This window comes from Emydura macquarii, unplaced genomic scaffold (genome assembly GCF_026122565.2).
Source record: "Emydura macquarii macquarii isolate MOO-44397 ecotype Brisbane River unplaced genomic scaffold, CSIRO-AGI_Emac_v2 contig_2457, whole genome shotgun sequence".
In the NCBI taxonomy this organism is placed as follows: Eukaryota; Metazoa; Chordata; order Testudines; family Chelidae; genus Emydura; species Emydura macquarii.
This window is the reverse complement of record NW_027132594.1, coordinates 1583621-1606059: the sequence shown is the minus strand read 5'-3', so window position 1 is coordinate 1606059 and position 22439 is coordinate 1583621. Positions and strand designations below refer to the sequence as shown.

General features: G+C 35.9%; 1 protein-coding gene across 4 annotated transcripts in view; it reads right to left on the bottom strand.

Moving 5' to 3' along the window:
• The window catches only part of HEATR5B (HEAT repeat containing 5B), an 86654-nt gene that overhangs the window by 61537 nt on the left and 2678 nt on the right, over positions 1-22439 (bottom strand). For all 4 annotated transcript variants that reach the window (XM_067562669.1, XM_067562666.1, XM_067562668.1 and 1 more), the window contains 14 exons: positions 21824-21992; positions 20565-20776; positions 18528-18636; positions 16758-16907; positions 14846-15017; positions 13913-14070; positions 11369-11618; positions 8998-9153; positions 7341-7591; positions 6766-6877; positions 4977-5129; positions 4537-4636; positions 3301-3410; positions 618-781 (listed from right to left, as the gene is read on the bottom strand). In XM_067562669.1, the coding sequence (XP_067418770.1) occupies positions 618-781; positions 3301-3410; positions 4537-4636; positions 4977-5129; positions 6766-6877; positions 7341-7591; positions 8998-9153; positions 11369-11618; positions 13913-14070; positions 14846-15017; positions 16758-16907; positions 18528-18636; positions 20565-20776; positions 21824-21949 (2223 nt within the window). In that variant the 5' untranslated portion in view covers positions 21950-21992. The remainder of the gene's footprint in view (positions 1-617; positions 782-3300; positions 3411-4536; positions 4637-4976; positions 5130-6765; positions 6878-7340; positions 7592-8997; positions 9154-11368; positions 11619-13912; positions 14071-14845; positions 15018-16757; positions 16908-18527; positions 18637-20564; positions 20777-21823; positions 21993-22439) is intronic.

Below are 22439 nucleotides of genomic sequence, written 5' to 3'. Positions count from 1 at the left end.
CCATCATGTGCCAGCAATGCCCCTCTGCCATGTATATTGGCCAAACTGGACTATCACTACGCACAAGGATAAATGGACACAAATCAGACATAAAAATAATAACATCCATAAACCAGTGGGAGAACACTTTAATTCCCCAGGGCATTCTGTCTCTGACCTGAAAGTTGCTGTACTTCTCCAAAAAAACTCCAAAAACAGACTCCAAAGAGAAACTGCTGAGTTAGAAATGATCTGCAAACTTGACACATTCAAACTGGGTTTAAACAGAGACTTGGAATGGCTATTACTTTGCTCACCCATTCTCACCTCCTACTCAATGGTCGTCATTAGGTCTTAAGTACCGGACTCCACCTCCCCCATTGTTCTCCATGCACCTGGATACCTATAAGATACCTCTGTGTTACCTATTTTCTGTATTACTGCATCTGAAGAAGAGAGCTAAGTCTCTCAAAAGCTTATGTCTACAAATATTAAATTTGTTAGTCTTTAAAGTGCCACAGAACTTTCATTGTCTTTGCTGTATACAGACTAACACGGCTACCCCTCTGGAGTTTTTAGGATTTTATTCAATAGAGCCAAGGCTCAAGGAAGTTTTATTACTGATTTTCTTTTGTTACCTGATCTTCAATTGATTTATGATCTGTTTCCTGCAGCCAAGAGCCGAGAAGAACACTGTCATCATAATGGCAAAGAGATCTAAGCAGTGATGTAGTTGTATTAGCAGAATTGTCTGTCAAAGTGAATTCTGCCACCAGCTCCCGAAGGAGTGCATTAAATGATCCTAGAAAACAGAAGTGTACATTAGACACAGTAATAATTTTTGGCTCTTCCAAGGACTTCAAGGCATTTTACAAATGAAGGCAAGTAGCATTATTCTCATTTTACAGATGAAAACTGAGGCAAAGAGAAGTAAACTGGATTAGCCCAGGGTCAGTGGGAGACCTGCTTACAGAACACAGGAAGAACCTTGACTTCCAGCCTACAGCCTCACCCAGTGCATCATGCTGGCTCCTATCAGACCATGATACCAATCTTGCAAACACTTATGCATGTGAATGCGTAAATATTTGCAGGATCACAGACCATTTTTGTAAATATTATACTGCATCAGACAAGCCACAGGAAATGAATGTACTATTGCTCTTTGTCCCATCTACTAGTATTGATCTAATAAACGTATTTCGTAACATAATAAATTAGCATGTCTCATCTTACTAAACATTGAATTACTGACTTGTAGAATGAAAAAAGCTAGAATACAAACAGAATTCCTTTTGGACCAGAAAATATGGAGCATTTGAAAAATACAAAATCATTTTAAGGTTTGAGTGTATTTGTTCCCCTCAAGGACTGTGTGCATTTTTAATACATAGGGAATCCATACGGGAGTAAATGATCCTTCATTAGAATTCTCAGAGAAAATTCACACACATAAATAAGTAAATGAGCATTTTGTCCTAACTGAAGTTACCTTTAAATGTTAGATATCAATTTAATGATGCTAAACTTTTGAACACTTTAAATAAATATATTTTATACATCAACAGTTTGGACTGATTTAAATCAAAGCTATTTATATCACTGATTTTAATCAGCAAACAGGAAACATTGATTTAAATAACAGATTTTAATCTTGTTTTTCATTTGCAATTTTTAGTTATTTCCCTAGAGACAGGTTGATTCTCATTTGTGGGTGATCATTAAAGCATGCTGATTTGCAGCTAAATATAACTTTTATACCAGATTTCTTTTTGCTAAGCAAGAGGATGTATATCTATACACATTAATTTAAGCAGTTATACATCTTACATTTTTTCAGATTCCTAAATTTTACATTTTTATTATAGTGACTGATGCATTTATATACTAGATGATTACTAATATTTTATTTGTGATTTGTGTCAAGATCTATTTGGATGGAAATTCATATTCAACTAAAAATGCATAAGAACAGCGTTTTTTAAATCTGTATTTATTTATTTATTATTAGTTAAATAAAAACTACCTTAAATGAGCTGGATATATAGGAAAAGAAGTTTATCAAAATATACTTTGCATTTAATACTAATTTATTACACAAAGAAAGTATCTGTAATCAGTGAACTGAAGGAATTGTTTCTGGGTCAACATGTCTATCAAGATTTTAGACCTAAGTAGATCTCATTCTTTCACACCTAATGAAAGAGCAAAACATGCTTTCCTGCTTTCCAAATTGGTTTCTGAACTTTGAATGAATTAGTCATTGAACTGACCTATCTGAATAAACTGAAATGAAGAAAGTATTCTCTCTGCACTGCATAAAAGGCTACTGCTGTCAAAAGCTGGTTTAACACTTCAGTAAACTTGTTCCACATGATTAGCAAGTGACTTCCCCAATTAAGTGGTCTGATTTTTTTAAAAACTTCTGCAGCAAACATGTACTGCTTAATATTATTTTTTATTTAATTTAAATGTTTATAATAGATTATAGTGGTTTAGGCCTTAACATAAATTATCACAGTTTCAAATGTAATTTTAAATAGGTTTATTTTAAAAGATAAATCTGTATTTAATGTAAATTAAAGGATTCAATTTAAAGAAAAAATCTATTTACATTTTTAAGGGTTTTTTTTAATTATGGGTTTTTATACACTATGTATACCAATCACTTAGTACTACATTAATGTTAAACGATAACGAATCGTACACTTAAAGCCAGGAAATGAATCTTATCTCTATCCTTCGTGTATCTGCCTTAAAATATCATTGTCTATCTGTCTCTTTATATAAGTTTACTGCATTTGTTAAATAAAACAAAATACTACAAACTTAAAATTCTCCTAAAACTCTACAAACTAACTTTTTCTTATGCACACATACATCACATACACTGTCAGCATTGTATTGTACTACGCAATGTACAAATTATGCCTCTAAACTGATATGACATTTAAAATTCTAATACTATAGTCCTCATCCTCTAGAGTTTCCATCTTTATCTTACTGACGTTATCTTTTATGTTAAAACAATGACATGGGATCTTCTGGGTACTGTATTTGCACTGAAATCACACAACTTCAACTGCTTTGTGTTAATAGAAATAATAAACCATATGGAAGATTTGTCACACCTTTGAAGTCTATCATTTATTTAATCATGACTTTAGATCTTAAATGTTTAAACTGAACTGTAAAGATTTTGAAACAATGATTTCTTTTCAGCTGGTATGGGTCTAAGGCTTAACCACAAAAGAATCCATCAAAAGGCATAACTATACTTCTTATTTGGTAATTCCCTTTAAAAATATATTTTTTATTTACCTTCATAAGTTTTTGGAGGTAACAAAGCCAAAATGTCATAAAGTCTTAAACGGACCATAGCTGCGCTAGCTTTAAGATGAGCTCCATGGGCTTTAATTACTGATGGAATGCTACAGTGTGAAAAAAGAAGAGAGTTAGGTGCAATCAAACATAAATCATTAATTATATAGGGCATTTATGAATTTTTTTAATGTAAGTGGTAGTTGAGATAACAGTACACTATTCAGAGAATTATTTTGAACAATTTTACTCAGATTAATTTGTTTTCAGAAGTAACAATACTGAGAGAGTCTAACACCGTACGGATCTCAGAGCAGATCAAAATACAGTCGTAAACTGCTACTACTGTAAATTTCTTCTTCTTGTTTTCCGTTTAAAACCTTTTCATCTTTTACATCTTATACATCTTGTATAAAAGGCCATTTTTATTAACAAACTTCATTTTTACTTCTAATTTCTTGATTTACTTATTCCTTGAGAAGGGACTAATTAACTAAGGAATCAAAAATTTACTGAAATTCAAAATCAAAAAGGGAATTTAAAATGACAAAGTCAAGTCAATTGTATGCAGTGTTGTTGTAGCCATGTTGGTACCAGGATATCAGAGTGACAGGGTAGGTGAGGTGATATTTTTTACTGGACCAACCTCTCTTGGTGAGAGAGACAAGCTGTCAAGCTTACCCAGAGCTCTTTTTCTTCTTCTTCCCAGATCTGAAGAACAGCTCTGTGTAAACTAAAAAGCTTGTCTTTCTCAACAACAGAAGTTGGTTCAATAAAAGAAATTACTTCACCCATCTTGTCTCTCCAAAGAGAAGTCAAAACAGGCCCAAAATATAAGTTTTGTAATAATAAACGTTTACAAAATTTAAGACAAAAATAAATGTTGTCATGAAATTAAAAATAAAATCTACAACTATCTCTCTTCAAGAAAAAGAAATTGCTCTGTAGGCAATCTAAGGACTGCAACATAAAGTCACAGCATCAGAACTTACAAGTAAAACTAACTAGAAATACAAGTAAAACTTACTGAACTAATTTCAATGTCCAGGCTGAGTGAAAAGCAAAACTCAGAGCTGGAATGGTGAAAACTTAGATTTTATTTTTTCCATTTTGATAACGTAAGCCATTGGTTGTAACAGCAATAAGGATTGTTTTAACAACAGCAGTTTCAGCCTCAGATTGTCCCTTTAAAAATTTTGCAGAAAAGAAGAGAATTTTAAAAGCTGTCTAACTTACTGTGACATCATTGTCATGGCACATTCTATAGGTGTCATTAATTTTCTGATCACATCTTCAGTAAGGAGCTCAGGACAGTGAGCAACAAAACTCCTCATAGCTAATAAAGTAAAACATTTCAGTCAAAGATCAATTGCATTAGAAATGGAAATGAAAAATGTCAGCAAGTAACCAAATTACAGATGCTAACAGGATATCAAAAAAGAAAACTATTAATCACATTTTTATTAACTCATAGGACATAAAAGTTATTAAGATTACACATCAAAATACTGGAAAGGATTAAATTATGTAACAAGTTTTGTGCATGCTTTTTTCAATTACTTTTTGATAGAAAGAGGTGAATTACAAATTCTCTATATGAGTATGTTGTGATCTTGAAATTAACATACATCTAATGAAACAGTACATGAACTTTCACAACTCTTTCTGATTCTTACCGCATAGAGCTCCAGCACGGCCTTCCAATGTTACTTGCCAGGTAAAAGAGTCTCCTCGGGCCTTCTCTGCTTCCAGCTCCTTTAGAGAACGAGGAAATACATTTCGCCACAGCAGCAGCATCTTAGGTAGATGGTACCGAACAACTGAAGGACCTAACCAAGGAAACGTTAATCTGAAATTGCAGCATCTATTTACAATGTGCAATATAATAAAAAATAAGAGTATTTCAATTAATAACTTAATAAAATAAACTGCAATGCAATAGAGATTTCTGAATACAAATTGCTTTTCACTGTTTATATTGATTGCTTATTTTTTGCATTTCCTCCTGCTAGAAGAATGAAAAATAAAGGAAGTCATTCTCATTTTTAGGTTAAAAGAGTTGTAAATAAACTGCAGGGGTATTTTTATTTGTTTACTAATAACTGTTCTTATTAAAAACACAACGTAAGTGAGGTGTAGCGCGGAAGTTTGTCTCTTTCACCAAGAGAAGTTGGTCCAATAAAAGATTTTACCTCATCCACCTTGTCTCTCTAATATCTTGGGACCAACAAGGCTACAACGAACACTGCAAACAACTGTTTTTACTGATTATTTTAATTCATGGAAATATATCTATTGGTCTTAAGTTCTGCGGAGTCTTGTTTTTACAAATGTTAAATTTGGGGGCAAATTTAAATTGACAATGTCCCTTTAAAAACCTGGATGTTTTTTATAATACTACGTAGTGATTTCTACCACCAGTCTCTATTTTTGTTTTTCGTCTTCTTCTCAGTTTGAACAAGACATGTTCTTTTTAACAAACCTAAACTGTTCACATTACAAAACAAACAAAAAACCTAACTAGTCTTTATTAACTAACTAGTTTTAATGGTCAGTTTTTCAAAAAGTATTAGAAAAAGCTCTGGAGGGCACAAAATCCACTGTTGCAATTTTTTTTTTTTTTTTTTAAATATAAAAGGTCTCAAGAAGGACAACCAAGATAGTTCGATGTGTTTCAAGACTCACATATGACAACAAGTCTGCAAAACCCAGGATTACTTAGAGCAAAAAGAATAGTCTTGAGAGGGAATCCGATTGAGAGCAGTGAAGAGAGATCTGTCCCTTTTTTTAACCTTTTGTCATAATATAGCTAGAAAATTTTTACTGGACCACTAACATACAAAGAGAATATTTAAAACCTCTCAGTGTATGATCAATTTGCAGAATGCACTGCCACAGAAGGTCAGAGACAAATATTGGGTTGGATTTTAAAAAGACAATAATAATTTCTATATCATTTTAAAACCAGTAAGATTTGTAGTCAGTTACAATTATTTATACTGTCCCAAAGATATGATATACTGACATGGGTAATCACATCTCATATTTATAGGAGCAGGAAAGAATCCCTTGTCTGTGTACAGAATTACATAATCAAGTAAGGCATATTAATTATGGAATGGGGAGTGAGTTTGTCTTCCTCCCAAGCTCCAGTTACCTGCAATTACTAAATGCAGGATATAGAAGTAAACAGAAAAACAGTGCGATCTGATATAATAATTCAGTTTATATAAAAGTATCAATATTCCACTCTAGTTTAATTTAAAAAGGGATAAATGAAAACTTAACTACTGAGTTATGAACATGATGCTAGACAGTGTAACTTTCCCCCTAGAACAAATAATCTTGTGCTATGTTTTGGATTGCCTCCAGCACAAAGTGTATTTACCGCAACAGATACATCAGAAATGCTGGACAAGAATTAAAGCAATATAACTAAAATAAAAAGCAACTAGTAGTACAAACCTAAAGTCATAAGTGCACCAAGTAAAAGCCACCCAGCTTGAGTGCGCTGTAAAGACAGTCTGCTATTTTGAGCAGCAGTTCGTAACAGATCCTCAGCAATACTGACTACCATCTGCAACAAAAGAGTAAAGAGTAATGGATTTCAAATACAAGTTAAATTGGCTTAGGAAGCTGCCACAAAGTAACATATTACACATGCTCTAATAGATTGTTTATTTGAGAACATTTTAACATATAAGTAACATTTTGTAAAGACCAGATTACATTTTATGCAGGTTATCTACTTTTATGTATGTTCAATGTTGATATAATCAACTTGTCTGTGTTATCAATTAATTCCTGAAATAGAATTTAATGAAATCAGAACAGGAAAACAAAGCTGTGAAACAATAATAACTAAAAGCACATAAAAAATACTTATGTTCTTTAATCAGGCATTAGTTAGGTTTCAACAATGTTTTAAAGGTCAGTGTCCCACAGTCAGTTGGAACATTTATTTCTCAATACAAGTATCTTTCACTACAGCCACATACTGTACTACAATTCCAGAGATTAAACGTTCTGCATCAACTCACTTTTCCCTTCGCATGAGGAATACCTAAGGGACACTGATGCACTCCACCTAGTAAAGCAGCCATTGCAAAACTGTAGCCACTAACAGCTTCTGGTGAGGTCTTCAGATTGTTGAGCCTTTCTGCGCACCTGTCCAGAAATGGAGTCAACTGGAAAGGCAATGCCACAGCTACACAGCGCAAGCACCATGCAGCAGCTAGTCGAGCAGCCATGCTTGGATGAAGAAGAACTGAGGTTACTGTCTCCAGTAGCCCTGTGGAAAAATAGTACACGATCATGTAATTAAAGACTGTATCACAATGTATATCACACAGGGGCCAACTCAACGTTGCAGAGGCAACCTTAATTCTGGTGTTTCCTAGCTTTTGAGTGGTTGATATTTCAATCTTAATTTTCTTTTAACATGGGAAATAACACTGACAAAACTGAGTTTTCAAAAAATAAACTGAAATAACAGAAATTCTATCACATGGCATCATACTGATCCCCAAATAGTTCATCAAAAGGATTGGAACCTGTAGATCCACATCACAGGCCTCTGACGCTTGAGCTAAAGGTAACAGAGCAGTAGTAGGCTGTCATTCGAAACAGTCACAAGAGGGGGATGAGGCACACATTTTGCCAGTGGGTTTCACAGATATTTGGTGACAATAGAGAAATGGCAAGATTCAGAAATCTTGGGTTCCATTCCAGCTTCTGGATAGGAGTATGCTTTAGTGGTCATAGACTCTTCTATCCCTGTCCCTTTCCCATCCTGTCTTCTCCTTCTCACAACCACTGGACTCCTCATCTTAGTCTCACCAGAACCCTCATGGATTCCTCACATAGCCAGGCCCAGTCTCTATCCCCCTGGGCTCCTCGTCGTCTCCTTTCCCAGCCAATCCCAGTCTCTTCTCCCCTCCCCCCATTTTCCAGTTTTTCTGCTACCTGCCAGTCCAAGTCTCCTCCAATAGAGTCCTTATCCCAATCTACTCCCATCAACCCTATGTTCCAGATCTCATCTCCCCCCTGTATTTGAGACTTCCTTCTCCTTAGTGTTTGGGTGCCAACAAGGGGTGCACTGAGAGCACAAGAGTGAGTGAGTGAGTCTCTTTGCCCTAGTTCCTATGCTCAATGCCACAGTAGCTAAGAGAAGCAAATGCAGGGAAAACCCTGCAAAGTTCCTGCACCCGTGGACTGCCACATGCTCAGTAAAGACACTAATCAGATAATTTAGCTGTTATTAAACGTTAACAACTCTCCACTGAAGATGTGCAAGCTGAGATTTTTCAAAGGCTTACAATTTGGCCAAATTTGGTCAGTTTTTCCTGGGAATAGCAAAAAGGCACATCCCCGGTACAAAGACAATTCCCTCCCCTAAAAAACTTCAAGCTCTTGCTCCAAAGCACGGAGGCACCAGAACTTCTCAACAAAAACACTAAGAATCTTTAACATGAGTAAAACAACGTATTTTCCCTAATCTTTTTCTCAGCAACCGCTAAACCATTTTCGATTAACTTTCCAAAAAAATTTCAACATGAGACAGATACTCAAGGACTCCTTGTTTTTTAAATGATAATTTATCAGTTATATTTTGCCAGATTTTAACCATATTTCATATTAACTGCTCAATATGTCTTATGAACTGCTATATAGAGCCGCTGAACTTCATCTACATACCTATAGAGGGTTCTTGTATAAGTGGCGATGCAGTGGCATTCAGACTCTGAACCAGACTACCTAGCTCTTGAAGAGCACACACCATCACATGTTGGCTTGCAGCTACATCAGCCGCTCCTGATTTATTTTCACTGTTAGTATCATTCACAACTGCTTCTGCAAAAGAGAAAATTAAGTGTCTTACTAAACTGGGTCACTTGAACCACACTTGAATACAGAAAAGAATCACTACAAAAGCTTTAGTGTTTAGTTTTAGCAATGGCTTTAAAAATGCAAATGCAACCACAAGTTTTCTACCTACGACGTGGCAAACCCCCCCAAAAATGTTAACATCTTTATGGGGTTATTAGCAAAAGCCAAAGTAAATAGTCCAGCCAAGCCTCATTTACAATGGCTGACCAGAAATTATAGAATAATAACAAAAGTAGTTTAGTTGAGAAATGGAGCAGTTATAAAACAGCAAAGGTAGCTATAGAGAAAATATGGATATACACACACACACACATATACACCGATACATACCAACTTATAAAAATGTAATCTTAATATATTTTTTTAAAGTTTTAGATTTTCCCCCCCAAGAATTTGCATGCACATATATGTGGAGAGTTGAAAAAGCAGGCTTATAATGGAAAAGAAATCATAACCTTAACTCTGGGATCAAAGAAAAAGTCAGAAATTTAATTTGGTGCATTCTGCTGTATGTGTTTCAATGAGACATTTACACTCTTCCTCCTGCATCTTATCTCAGTAGTAGCACCTAGGCTGCTCAGGCTTGGCAAAGACAATACACACTGTGATAACACAAGAATGGCGAGACTGGATCTGACAATGATCCATCTAGCCCAGTATCTTGTCTTCCAACATTGGCTGGTGCCAGATGCTTCAGAGGGAATAAATAGAACAGGGTAACTTATCCAGTGATCCATCCCCTCATATACTCTAAGGCCAGAAGAGACCATCATGATCATCTAGTCTGATCTCCTGCACGTTGCAGGCCACAGAACCTCACCCACCCACTCCTGTAATAGACCCATAACCTCTGTCTGAGTTACTGAAGTCTTCTAATCATGATTTAAAGACTTCAAGTTACAGAGAATCCACCATTTACACTAGTTTAAACCTGCAAGTGACCCATGCCCCATGCTGCAGAGGAAGGAAAAAAAAAATCCAAAAAACACAGGTCTCTGCCAATTTGACTCCAGAGGAAAATTCCTTCCCGACCCCTATCGTCCAATCCCAGCTTCTAGCTGTCAGAGGTTGGGGGACACCAGAAAGAAAATTGGTATCTACCCAAATATTGGCAGACAACAAATGAGCATGCTCAGAAATGATTTTTCAGTCACATAATTTAATTTCCATCACAAACCTAAGGAAGGGGTGATTTCTAAATAAGGAAATGCAAAATTTGGAGTTTCTTTATTCAGTCATTTTTGACTTATTGATGAACAAAAATAAAGCGTCTTAAAAATGATGAAAAAATTACTTACTTAGCTTCCAATCATTTAAAATTTCTAAGGGGATTTTCTGCTAGCTCTGGTGGGGAAGTAATTTCTGAAATGAGACCAATGACAAAAGTATCATCCCCAAAAGGAGAATTTTTCAGACAGTTATAACCATGGAAAACAGGAATTCTGATGAAATTCCTGATGTAATCTTAATTGTAGTTTTCACTGTGGCATTTTACCCTGAAAAAAATGATTCTGTAAAAATATTACTGTGCAGTTCCAGTTTATTGTGTCGAAGTCTCCAGCTCAAATTTGCTCATTTTATAAGTAAAATGATTTTTTTCAATTGCTAACTCTGTAAAACTTTCCCTGGGATCTTCTAATCAAACTAGGTTTTTTCCTTCTCAGACACTATCACAAATAATTAAAGATTCTGCAAGCCAAGTTATGTCCACATTTATTTTTTTAAGTGTATTGTCTTCAAAATATGCTCTCAATTATTGCAGCTGCACAACCAAATTAGATTTCAGATAACTGGATACCTGGGTATAATTGAGGGCCTAATTTGGCCTATGTAATTAGCACAGGTGATAATGTAAATGTATAAGGAGGAAAGAACCCAGCTTTGTTCTCACAGCCCATAGACAGTTTTCTGGGATAGCAGTTTGAAAAGAAATCTTTTCACTTGTAAATTAAATATTATTCATATGAAAATTATTCCAAGATGATAAACGCCACTCTCCGCGATGCCACTTGTAAAGAATAACTTTTCAGAGTAGAACCAAATCTTTAATATGGATAACTCAACATTGCAAACTGACTGGGGAAAAAAATAGCTGAGTAGTTGAACAGCATAACTGCAATAATCATTCACTAGTAGACTTGCTCAACTTGTTTCCTAAATAAAGAAAAAAGTTCCTTACCCACTGCCTTCATTTGTTTACCAATGGCTTGACAAATATCTTTGGCAGCTGCAATCTGTGCTTTCTCCCCTAATAAGCTGCCTACAGTTGCTCTCAGGATAAAGGACACACATCTTCGAGAGTATACTGCCTCTACATGAGTCTGAGTTGCACGAGGATGGGACACCAGATCCAGGACATGGGACAAAAATGTAGCAAAATTGCGCTCCAACCACTGACCTCCTAGCGTTGTAACAAAGACAACATATGCCTGCGAATACAATATATATATATTCAATACAAACATACACAAAATAATATATTTATGTATGCTAGAAGGATTTATAAAGATAAGAGGAAAGTCTAGCCAAATAAAAAAATCAGACATTTTTAGGGTTTTTTTGCATTGTTGGCTTTTTTTTTTTTTTAAAGCTCTTAACAATGGCAAGCATGGGGAATGTGTTATAAATCATCTGATAACACTTAAAAAAAAGAGGACTAGGCATTTGGTCAAATGTGTACAGCTGCAGTGAACTGACAAATAAAAGAAAAAGTATTCAGTAAAGCATAATGTTATGCAAGAGAATAGCTGTCAAAATCATTGCAAATGTCAGGTAGTTTCACATCACTATATCCCTGTGGAAGAAACATTTTAATCATGTAAAATAAACTGACAATATATTCATAGGCTTGCCAGGTCATGGTACAAAATATATTCACAGTATACTTTTCTCCTTTGTATTTAACCCGTATCTCCAATGCGTTATATATTAATACAAATCAAAAATAAGTGGGGTAGATGGAAGAAAACGCATCCTAAATCCAGAGCTACAAACCAATCCTGAAGGGTCAAAGAAGGGATTACAGATGTCAGAGATAACATACAGAAACTACACTCTTTAATAGGACCAACCTGCTCTCTGAGCAAACCCAAATGAACCAGGTCCACGATTGATGACAGAACTGGAGAGAGGGGTTGGTGGAAGGAAGGGATTTGAACTGTACCAAATAACTGCATGCAATAATCTCTAGAATCCACCTGCCCAATAATATTAATTCCCACTACTGGTAAAAATGAGACAAGTCATACCTAAACAGAAGAATAACAAAACAAGGCTGACTTGTAGCTGTGTCTTTTTGTCAAATCTGTGACCTTAGAGGAACCGCAGAAGACAATGAAGTCAAAGATTTATTTTGCAAGGCTTAAATGACCTCTTCTTTTGCTGCTGCTGTTGAGAAAAATTATGTGGAGGCTGGTAATAATAATTCTTCCTTTGATAGGAGTAAGGAACCAATGACGAAGAAAGTGGATATTGTCTCTGGTACAGGACAAATGGAACTGCAGATGATCTTGCTGTTGTATTAAACTTAAAAGGTCTAGCTGTAGATCTGTCATTCTTCATTTTCTTTAGCAAGTCATCTGACTTTGCAACAAAAGAACTCATAACTAACTTACTCTAATAAGAGTACCAAAAATATTAACTATTGGACTAACTACCGAACTACTCCAAGATCAAACTACCTGTGGATCCAGGAACACCCTGGAGCAATTCCTAATCCATTCAGCTGGTCACGGCTGGAAGGAAATGAGTCAGATGGAGAGCCACACTCCTTTTATGCCCTTCCCCTGTAACATTCACTGAGGGGAGGGGCAAGGGAGGCGCATGAGCACGCCAATGGCTACTGATAGCTAGAATTCTACAATTCAGGCTACACTGGTCAGAGCATCCAAAGAGTCGGAATATGCAGAGGATCCTGGAAGAAGAACAAATGAGTTTTTCATAGTGCACTGAGCCTCAATAGATCAGGGCTCTAGCAAGCTGACTAAGGGAGGAAGTGTATTTCAAAACGGGACCCATATTGCTGCCCAGCTCTCTCTGTTTTAAACCAGGTGACTGGGACCTGGAGCACCTCAGCAGATCTCAGTTCCTACAGTATCACAAGGGAAGAGAGGTAGTCTAACAGGCTTGCCAGGACCCAAAAGATTTGGGGTTGCAAACTTTACCCAGAAAACCAACTGTTAGCCAGTGCAAATCACACACAGAGAACAGGTAATGTTCTCTCTAAAAGAAATACAATTTAAGTGGTCAGTTACATTCTGCACCAAATACATTTTTCAAATGGTTTTAAGGTATAGCCTTAGCACACTGATATTAAATGATTTTTTTCACATATCCCAGTATATATGGCAAATTCCAATCTGTGGTTGTCATATACTTTCTTTTACTATTAAATCAGCTTTCAAAAGTCAACCAGTACTGCTAGCAAAAAAAAAGTAACAGTAAAGTTTAGGTAGTGGCATGCAGCTAGTAACACTATCTCAGGTGAACAACAGACAAGTCAAAGGGAATCATAACTAAGATTATACAAATTGCCAAATTAAAAAAGCGCATTGAACACTCATGCAATCCTACTGTTTTGGGACAAATAAGAGAACTTAATAAGCCTACATATGCACATTTTTCCTCCAACAGGGTTAATAACTCCAGTGTATATACTGTTACTACATTTTCAGAAAACATGAGGGGGAAAAAAAAGAAAAACCTCTAAAAGATTATTACAAACCTGTGTGACACCAACTCGCACTTCCCGATTGACAGACCCTCCTACTTTCAACATCTCACCACCACTTTTTAGGAATCCTGACCCTCCTCGAAGAAACCCTGTGGCCATGAGTTCTAAGACTTCCTCCAGTGTTGCCCGCTTCACATTCTGACGCATCACTTTTGGAAGGAGAACAATAACAGTTTAATTGTATACTTTTTTAAACAAGACACAATCTAGCAATCTTAAAACATACCAGTAACTATTCACATTACAGCTACAACCTGAGTCCAATTTTAAATCCTTATTTTTTCTGCATTTTTATTATTATGAATTTTCAGTGGAAGACTCCCACCTGTGCTCTTTACCACAATGCTCACAGCTGCTATAACAAAAGCAAAATAAAACTACTAGGATCAAGCCATTCAGATCTGTCTCAAACCATTCCTGCCAGCATCAGTTTACAGAAAGACAGGTCTAATCCCAGATGGACAAATTCTTGAAGGGAGGGGGAAAACAGTTGAAATTAAGGGAGCTGGCCAAGCCTAGTCTCTTGTTTCCCCACGGTAACATGGTGTCAGCTTTCCTTGTGGTCTTCAGGTTGTTGATATAGTGGAAGGGGGATGGGCAACTTGTCCAGGTGATGGGTGGGAACAAGCTTGGAGATCTACATGTACAACGCTAGTCTTGAGGAATCATAGTTCAGATCTTAACTACTATGCTTTTATTCACAGTTTTCTTTTCATGTTTTATGCCATCACAATCTTCTCAGGTGAACTGCTTTTTTGTAAGGTAAAAGTAATCTATTACCTTTATCTCTTTATGGGGATATAACAGGAAATCCACTGACTTCACGCATTTTAGTTTATTCATTTTAAAATGTAAATCTACAAAAAAAACTTCCATGAACTGAAACAACACCACATCATGCCATGCTGTCATATAATGCAGTACCTGTTGCTTGTTTTGGTATCAGTGCTGTAGCCATGACTGTCCCCAAAAGCTTCGACACTGCAACTCGTACACCATAATTTGAGTTTTCCAGAGCTTTAAAGCAGAGTGTTGCTACATTTTCTAGTTCAGCAGTCCACATAAATACAGCTTCATTTTGTAGTTCCAATAAGCACTGCAGGAAAATAAGAAATCTTGAATACTACTATAGACTACTTTTCCCTTCTGTCATTAAGTCATTAGGTTTATTTGGCAGACATGTTTATATGGACATCTTCTGACTGGCTTTTTGTTTTTGTCTCTCCCCTTTAATCCCAGATAATTTGGCTGGAATAATCACTGAAGGAAAAACCATGGGACTATGCAAAAACTTCAAAAACATGGCACCACTTTTGCTTTAATATATTCAACTAGCCTTGAAATATCTGAAGTAGATCACACTTTCAGCCTCCTTGGTGGACAAGAGTGTGAGGGACACGTAAGAGATGACGACAGACCCACGGGTCAAAGGAACTCTGATATCATAAACTGAGCAGACTGCTAGTCATAGCTGAACAAGGCCCTCCTCAAGTCTTCTGAGAAGAAATATTATCCCATTCTACATGTCAAGATTCATAATGTATCCAGTCTCCCCAGTCCACTAAGATTTAACATCTCAGGCTGACTTGTTGCTGAGAATTGGTGTAACTCTCCACTCCATCCATGTTCTCCATTGGTCTGTGGGCAAAGTCTGTACTAGTTTTTTGTGTTTTTATTGTTGATTTGGAGTAATTTTATCAAAGTAGTCTAGTGAAAAATTAATATGCTGCATGCTATATATCTGGCTTTAATAAGAATTGTACAATTGTAGGAAAGGTTCTTGTTTGAAGATTGCCATAAGATCTAGAATTCCAAACATACATCTGTGATGAAGTTTGGATGTTGGAATGTGTGAAAGTCAAACTGAAGTTTAATTTCTTATCTCCAATTTGGATTTAAGAGAGCAGAAAAAGACCTAATAGATCATCTGCTTCATATATCTGCCTATACAGCATTATTCCCTATAATACATCTTTAGTGCCTTGTTCAATATAATTTTAAATGATTAAGACTGGAAAGACTAGCTTTTGAGGAAAGATTAAGAATAATTCATAAATAGGGTATCTTAACCAAGCAACCAATAAGAGAGAGACTTGAACATTATCTATAAATATTTTAAGGATGTAAACGTCACAGGACAGGCATTTAAGATGGAGCAGAAGGGTAGAAGGATAAAAGTTTTAAAATGTAGCTAAATATCAGGAACTATCTATCAGGAAAAAAACTTAAAATGTTGATCTATTAAAAAGTAGAATAATTTCTTAAAGGAAGTGGTAGAAGCCCGATTACTTGGAACATTTAAACCTTGACTGGACAAGGCACTAAGAAATGTACTGTAGAGATCAATTCTGTATCTGTAATTCCTATAATTCTGGGATACAACTTTAGAAAGACAGATTAACTTAAAAAAGCTTTCCCAAATGAGGGTGCTACTCTCCCAGCACTACTAAAATTTTCCACAAAACAAACAAGCAAACAAAAAGTGGATTGTTACTTATCACATAAATTACAATCAAACTTAAATACAAACATCAGAGTTTATGGAAGTACAGAAGAGGCACCATGCCACAGTCAGCGAATATTCTTCACAACACCAATCTCCCCATTCCTCCCGATTGAAAATAATCGGTATAGACTCAAAAGCAAAATCTTGTCATTTTCCCTATAAACTCACTTTGTTGCTACCAATTTTATATTCAAATAGCACCAAGTACTATGATTCCAGAAATGTGCCACACTATACAATAAAGAACAGGCAGCAAGCCCAACTATAGGAACATAACATCCAGAGCACAAAGAATACTGGATTTCTAAACCTTGTAAAAAGTATACCCACCTTAGCTACTGCACATCGTACAGCCATAGATCTATCTGTCAGCAAAGACCGTGCATTCTTATAAATATCACGGTGGCAGGAAGCTGCTGCACCACCCAGTCCATTTAGGACTTTCTGTAAACTCATTAATATTTCACTTCGGCCCTGAGACTGCACATGTGAAAAGAAAGCAAAGGGCAAAAAAAGCAATTCACAGTCAACAGCTCTTCATAGTTATTTGTACCCCAAATATCAGCATTATTTTTCTATCACCGTCTCTTTTTGTAGCTGCACATATTGGTGAGTATTGATGATATACTTATCAATTCAATAAAGCCACTTAAGATAGCTAGAGATTGAACAAATACCATGAAATTATTGTGTAGGGTTTATGCAGTAGCAAATGCTATGTTTAAGCATGTAAAATGGTCTCAGCTGTTATAGGCCATATGCCACATATGTAATTTTGTATAATACACAGAGTACATACTCCTCTGCTCAAAGGATGACGAGAGCCCTCTGTCCTTCCTTGCTAGCATAGTGAAAGCTCCCTCTGCTGTTTCAATCTACTTCAAGCATTGGATATATATATAATAATAAACATATGCATTAAAGTGCACTTTCAATATTAAACAGGAATAGAGAATGGTACATATGTAGACACTGCTATTGTAATTGTGCAATCTTAATGTCTCATTCAATCAAGTTTAATTTTTTGCATTTTATTTCTCAGGCATATGAACAAGGAAAAAATGGGGGAAAAATCTAGAACTATTTGAATTATGTACTTTATAAGCTCCATCCACAAAGCTTTAACCAGCCAATACACGCTTAACTAAATGCACACATGTGCATCTTTTCTTAAGTGTGTAATTTTCTACTGAGCATGTTCAGGATGCAAACTTTAGTCCAACACAAATGTGACATCAAACAATTTTTGGGGGAGTCTAGCAAAATTACGATTTCTCAATGAGCACATGGAATGTTTCCAATTAGATTGTAAGCTCTTTGGAGCAGGGACTCTCTTTTCTGTTCTGTGTTTTTCAGAGCATAGCACGATGGTCTCCTGGTCTATGACTAGGGCTCCTAGGCACTACAGGAATACAAATAAGGTAGAACTACAGCTTCCAAAATTGTCATTTTTTACTACATGAAAAATAAATAGTTTTAAGACTAGGAAACAGTGTTTGTTAAACATTTGAAAACTCAAAAAGAGTTCAACAAAAATGAGCTCAAATGTTTCCCCCACTCTAACTTCCAAAAAACCCAAACCACTATTAAAATGACAGCAAACACAATAGCCTCAGTTGAAAAGTTTTTTTCTGCAAGTCCAGCTCAATACAAAAGTGTATGCTATGGGCAGATTCAGCAGCCAGTACAGTGGAAATAAATCTTGGGTGCTCAGGCTTAGGTCCATATCCCTTTCTTCAGGGTCAGGTTTATTAATCAACAGAAGACACAAAGGTTCAAATAAATACAAAACATGTGAGAATAGATACTTTTCCACTTTCTGTCAGCTGGAAAGGAGAGAAAACACATCCTTCCCCAGCTAGATAGCTTAATCACAATTAAGTGACTATTATAATATTCACATGCCAAAATTTTAAGCCACTTACATAGTACAACTATAGGTATAACTTTATACTGATATGAACTATATAGATAGCATCTGTTTGCCAAGTACAGTGAAAAACTATGAAGATATTTTAACTAAAAAAAAAAAAAGTTTTGGCTTTAAAAAAAAAAAAAAAAAGCCTAAATGTGCAGACTTAAGATGCCCTTGTAACTTACCTCTGCACTTTTCAGAGACTTTAAGAGATTATTAACTGTTTCTGGAAAAGAACTGCCCAGCATCCTGCCCATTTTTTCATAAAAAGCTCCAACACATGCCACTGCAGCTCTACAAAGAGAAGATGTCCCTTAGTAACCTCTTTGTCAAAGTTTAACATACAACTTAAATGGAGAGTGCTTAAGTTTAAATGGAGTTACAGTACATTTAAAAATAGATTTCCTTATGTTGTTAATCATCTTCTATTACTAAAAATCTATTTAATATTCAGTGGTTATGTTGGCTGTTTACTCTGTATTTCGCTCAACCTAGATATGAAAATAGAGTGGTCAGCTTAAATGGGGCTTTGCAAGGGAACAGGGACACTTTTGCGTGGATCCATTGGCAGGATTATTTCCTTAGGCTCTGATCCTGTATAAAATTAAGCATATGATTAAATCTTTGTAGGATTAAGGCCTTAAATGGTTGCAGAAAATGGCCTTCAGCCAGACAGCAGAGAAACTGTGTTAACAGGTCAGCAGTACGTTGCTTACGTTTTGATGTATGTGCCCTGATAATTGAAAAAAGATAGGTTTGGTGTTTTTTAAAACATAAAAGCTCAAAAGTGTAGAATGTTGTACAATGCAGTTAAATTTAGATATGCTAAAATCATTGGGTCAATCAAGTTTTTGCACCCACATTTTTCCTTTCCTTGATGTTCAGGTACTAGAAAAATTTGGTTGGCTGGAGTGGGGTTTTTCTTCTGTTTTGTTTTGTTTTTGGAGGAAAGAAAAGGGTTTGAGGCAGTGAGGATTTTAAGCAATTGTGTGTTTCAATTAGACACAAATAGTTCCAGCAAAAAATTGACAGAAACAGCTTATGTGCATACCAGGCTCCTCAGAACGTGCAAACTGATATCACAAAGGGACATGGCTTTCTTAGATTAAAGTTTTTAACAGATACAACTGACAAAGCTCAACAACCATTTTTCAATCACTGATAGCGTTATTATCCAACCAGCTCTTCATTTCAAACTTATCAAAGCACATAACTCCTCACCAAGGACACTTTGCATAAAAAGTCTGCCATTTCAAAGTTCAGGTGTTTTTGAATAACATGAATGGAAAAAAAAGCTGTTGGGATATTCCAAAGGTGGAGAAAGTAATAGTCTGGGAATTCATAACAAAAACTGTTTTGCTCAAAGTTTCTCATAAAGCCATAAATCAAGCAAGGAGAGTTTCAGACCAAAAGGTCAATATTTCAGATAGCTATGAGTATGTAAAAACAAAGGGTTATAATAGAAATGGTTTCATAATCTTAAGTAGTATTTCCTACCAGTGAAACTGCTAGGACACAGTTTCTGAATAACAGGTCCAGGGACCAGCGGCAGCCCCTGAGGTCTCTATGGCACAGTTTAGGAAGACAGAAAGCGGTCCCTGGTGTCAAAAAGGTTGAGAAACACTGTGCTAGGATACCTGAAATGTGAGCTGAAGCTAAACACACACAGAGCACAGAGATGATTTATTCAAGAGACACACTGTATGCTACAGTAGATGAATACAAACAAACAGCGAACACTGTTTCTGAAGAGTACCTAACATTACTTAACAATTATCTCTTGAAAGATAAAGTCCGTGTTAGGGCTTAGCCTGCATGTTCCCGTGCACCATTTAATTTCGGGATAATTTTGGTGCCTGTAAATAACTGAGAAATTTCAAGTTGAGAAATTTCTGCATTTGTTATTCTAACTGTCAGGCAGTTAGCTTTCCTCTGGATGACATAAACATGTAAAAATTAGCCCAGACCAGGAGACATATCCTTACCTAGAAACTCCAGACAATCATGTGAATCTTTGTTAGCTCTAAATCCTTCCAAACGTGCTCCCAATCCTGCTATTGTTATTGTCTCATTTATTTTTTATATTATATATACACACACACACAATATTATATATACATATGAATATAATACACAAATACATACACAGAGATTAATGTAAATATATGAAATATTTGAGTTATAACAGCCATTCCTCATTTTTAGGGCAACATTTTACTTACAGTTTGGTTGGTAAGTAGGCAGCAGTATCATCTTTATTCTTGATAATGTCATTACACTTATCAAGTGTCTGAAAGACAGTAAATGTATCGCCAATGCTATAGAGAGCTGCAAGATTTTTAGCCAGTAATTTCCGTGTGGGTGGCCCAGGGGAACTGCTGATGAGGCCAGTTAGCTGTTCCACAAGCTTCTTTTGTTTTTCCTTGACATCTGTCTTTTAGAGGAACAAAATTTATGTTATTATATTCTTTCCATTCATATGTAATTCAACATTTCTACCAGTTCCCACAAATTTTGATGGAGATGTTTTTTGTTTCAAGCTAAAATAATCCATACTATACTCAACACTAGCACATACAAATGCTAAATGGAAATATACAAATGGTTGCTATTGTTGAATTCTTACTGTTTCTATCATGTATCATTTATTAACAATACAATATTCTTCACAGAGGGTCCTTTAAGCTCTAAGGACTATCCTTCTTTGCCATTTTTCTTTTTCCTCACCATTAAAACACCCCGCACTAGAAGAGAAGGGCTTGACTTTCTGAGGTGTGTGTGTGTGTGTGTGTGTGTATATATATTATATATATAAAACTAAAAAACTGTAGATTATACTAAGTATTTTAATTTGTAAATCTTATTTCAGACTGAGCACATGTAATGACGAGCAAGTTAATAAGCACTGGTATTTATAAAATGGTAAGATACAGACAGAAGTTTATATATATACACACTTATAGTTAGGGCCCTGTGTAATCACAATTAATTTTTAGAAAATTCAGGACAGTGTTAATGGCAAAGTATTGAATTTCATGGAGTTTGCATGAAATTAATTTTACAAAAAATGTTAGTCGATTGCAAGAACAGAATGACTTTCACAAGTAAAGTTAGTCAATACCAAGGAGACATTCCATCTCTGAAATTGACTAACATTGCTTGGAAAATTCAGCCTATCCTTGAAATTGACTAGCAAAGGTAATTTTTTTAGTATTAAAAGACTTTGTTGTAGACATTTTTCCTTTTACCTTTTTTTTTTTTTTTTATTAAAGTTCTCCATGGCTGGGGGCATTTTCATTATTTCTGTATACTCTATATGAAACTGTGATCTACACTGGGGCCTGCTTAGAGTCAATCTGCAGGTTGGCTCCCAAGTCCTACTGTCACTGCCACAGATGGATGTCCGTCTGCTACCTTTCATGAGCATGAAATTAACATAACATTTTTAGAGAGAGAACTAAAGAGAGAGAAGTAAAGTTACCTTGTTGGCAGCTACAAGCACTTTATCCAGAAATCGCAACCACTCAAAAATAAAGACCGGCCTCTTTGCTTCTGTGATTTGAGCCAAAGCATCTTCATTTAGCAACAAACTGTGAGCCAGCTCCATCCTTATTTAAATTCTGATTTCACCGTAGATTCCTGTATTGTCTCTAAAATAAAGTTAAAGCACAATGTAAAGCAATAAAATGCTTTTGCTACAATATTTTTATTTAATGCAAATTAGTTTTCAGAGCAGAATTGCATTTTATATATACACTACAGTATCAGACCCCAATCCTGCATATACTTATGCTTGTATTTAATTAAGTAGTCTCATATAAGCCAATGGGTGCATCTGTATACCCTGCAGCAGCAAGCCTCTCAGCCTGGGTTAACAGAGTTGGGTTTGCAGGGCTCATGCTAGTGCTCTAGAAACAGGTGTGTAGTCAGTTCTTTGAATTGCAGCTTGGGCTGGAGCTCCAGCTCTGAAGCCTACAAAACGGGGTGAGCTTGATCCCAAGCTCCAGCCTGAGCCACAACTTCAAAGAGCAGTCCACGCAGTTTTAGAATGCTAGTGTGAGCCTGCAAGTCCAAGTCTATCAACCCAGGCTGAGAGG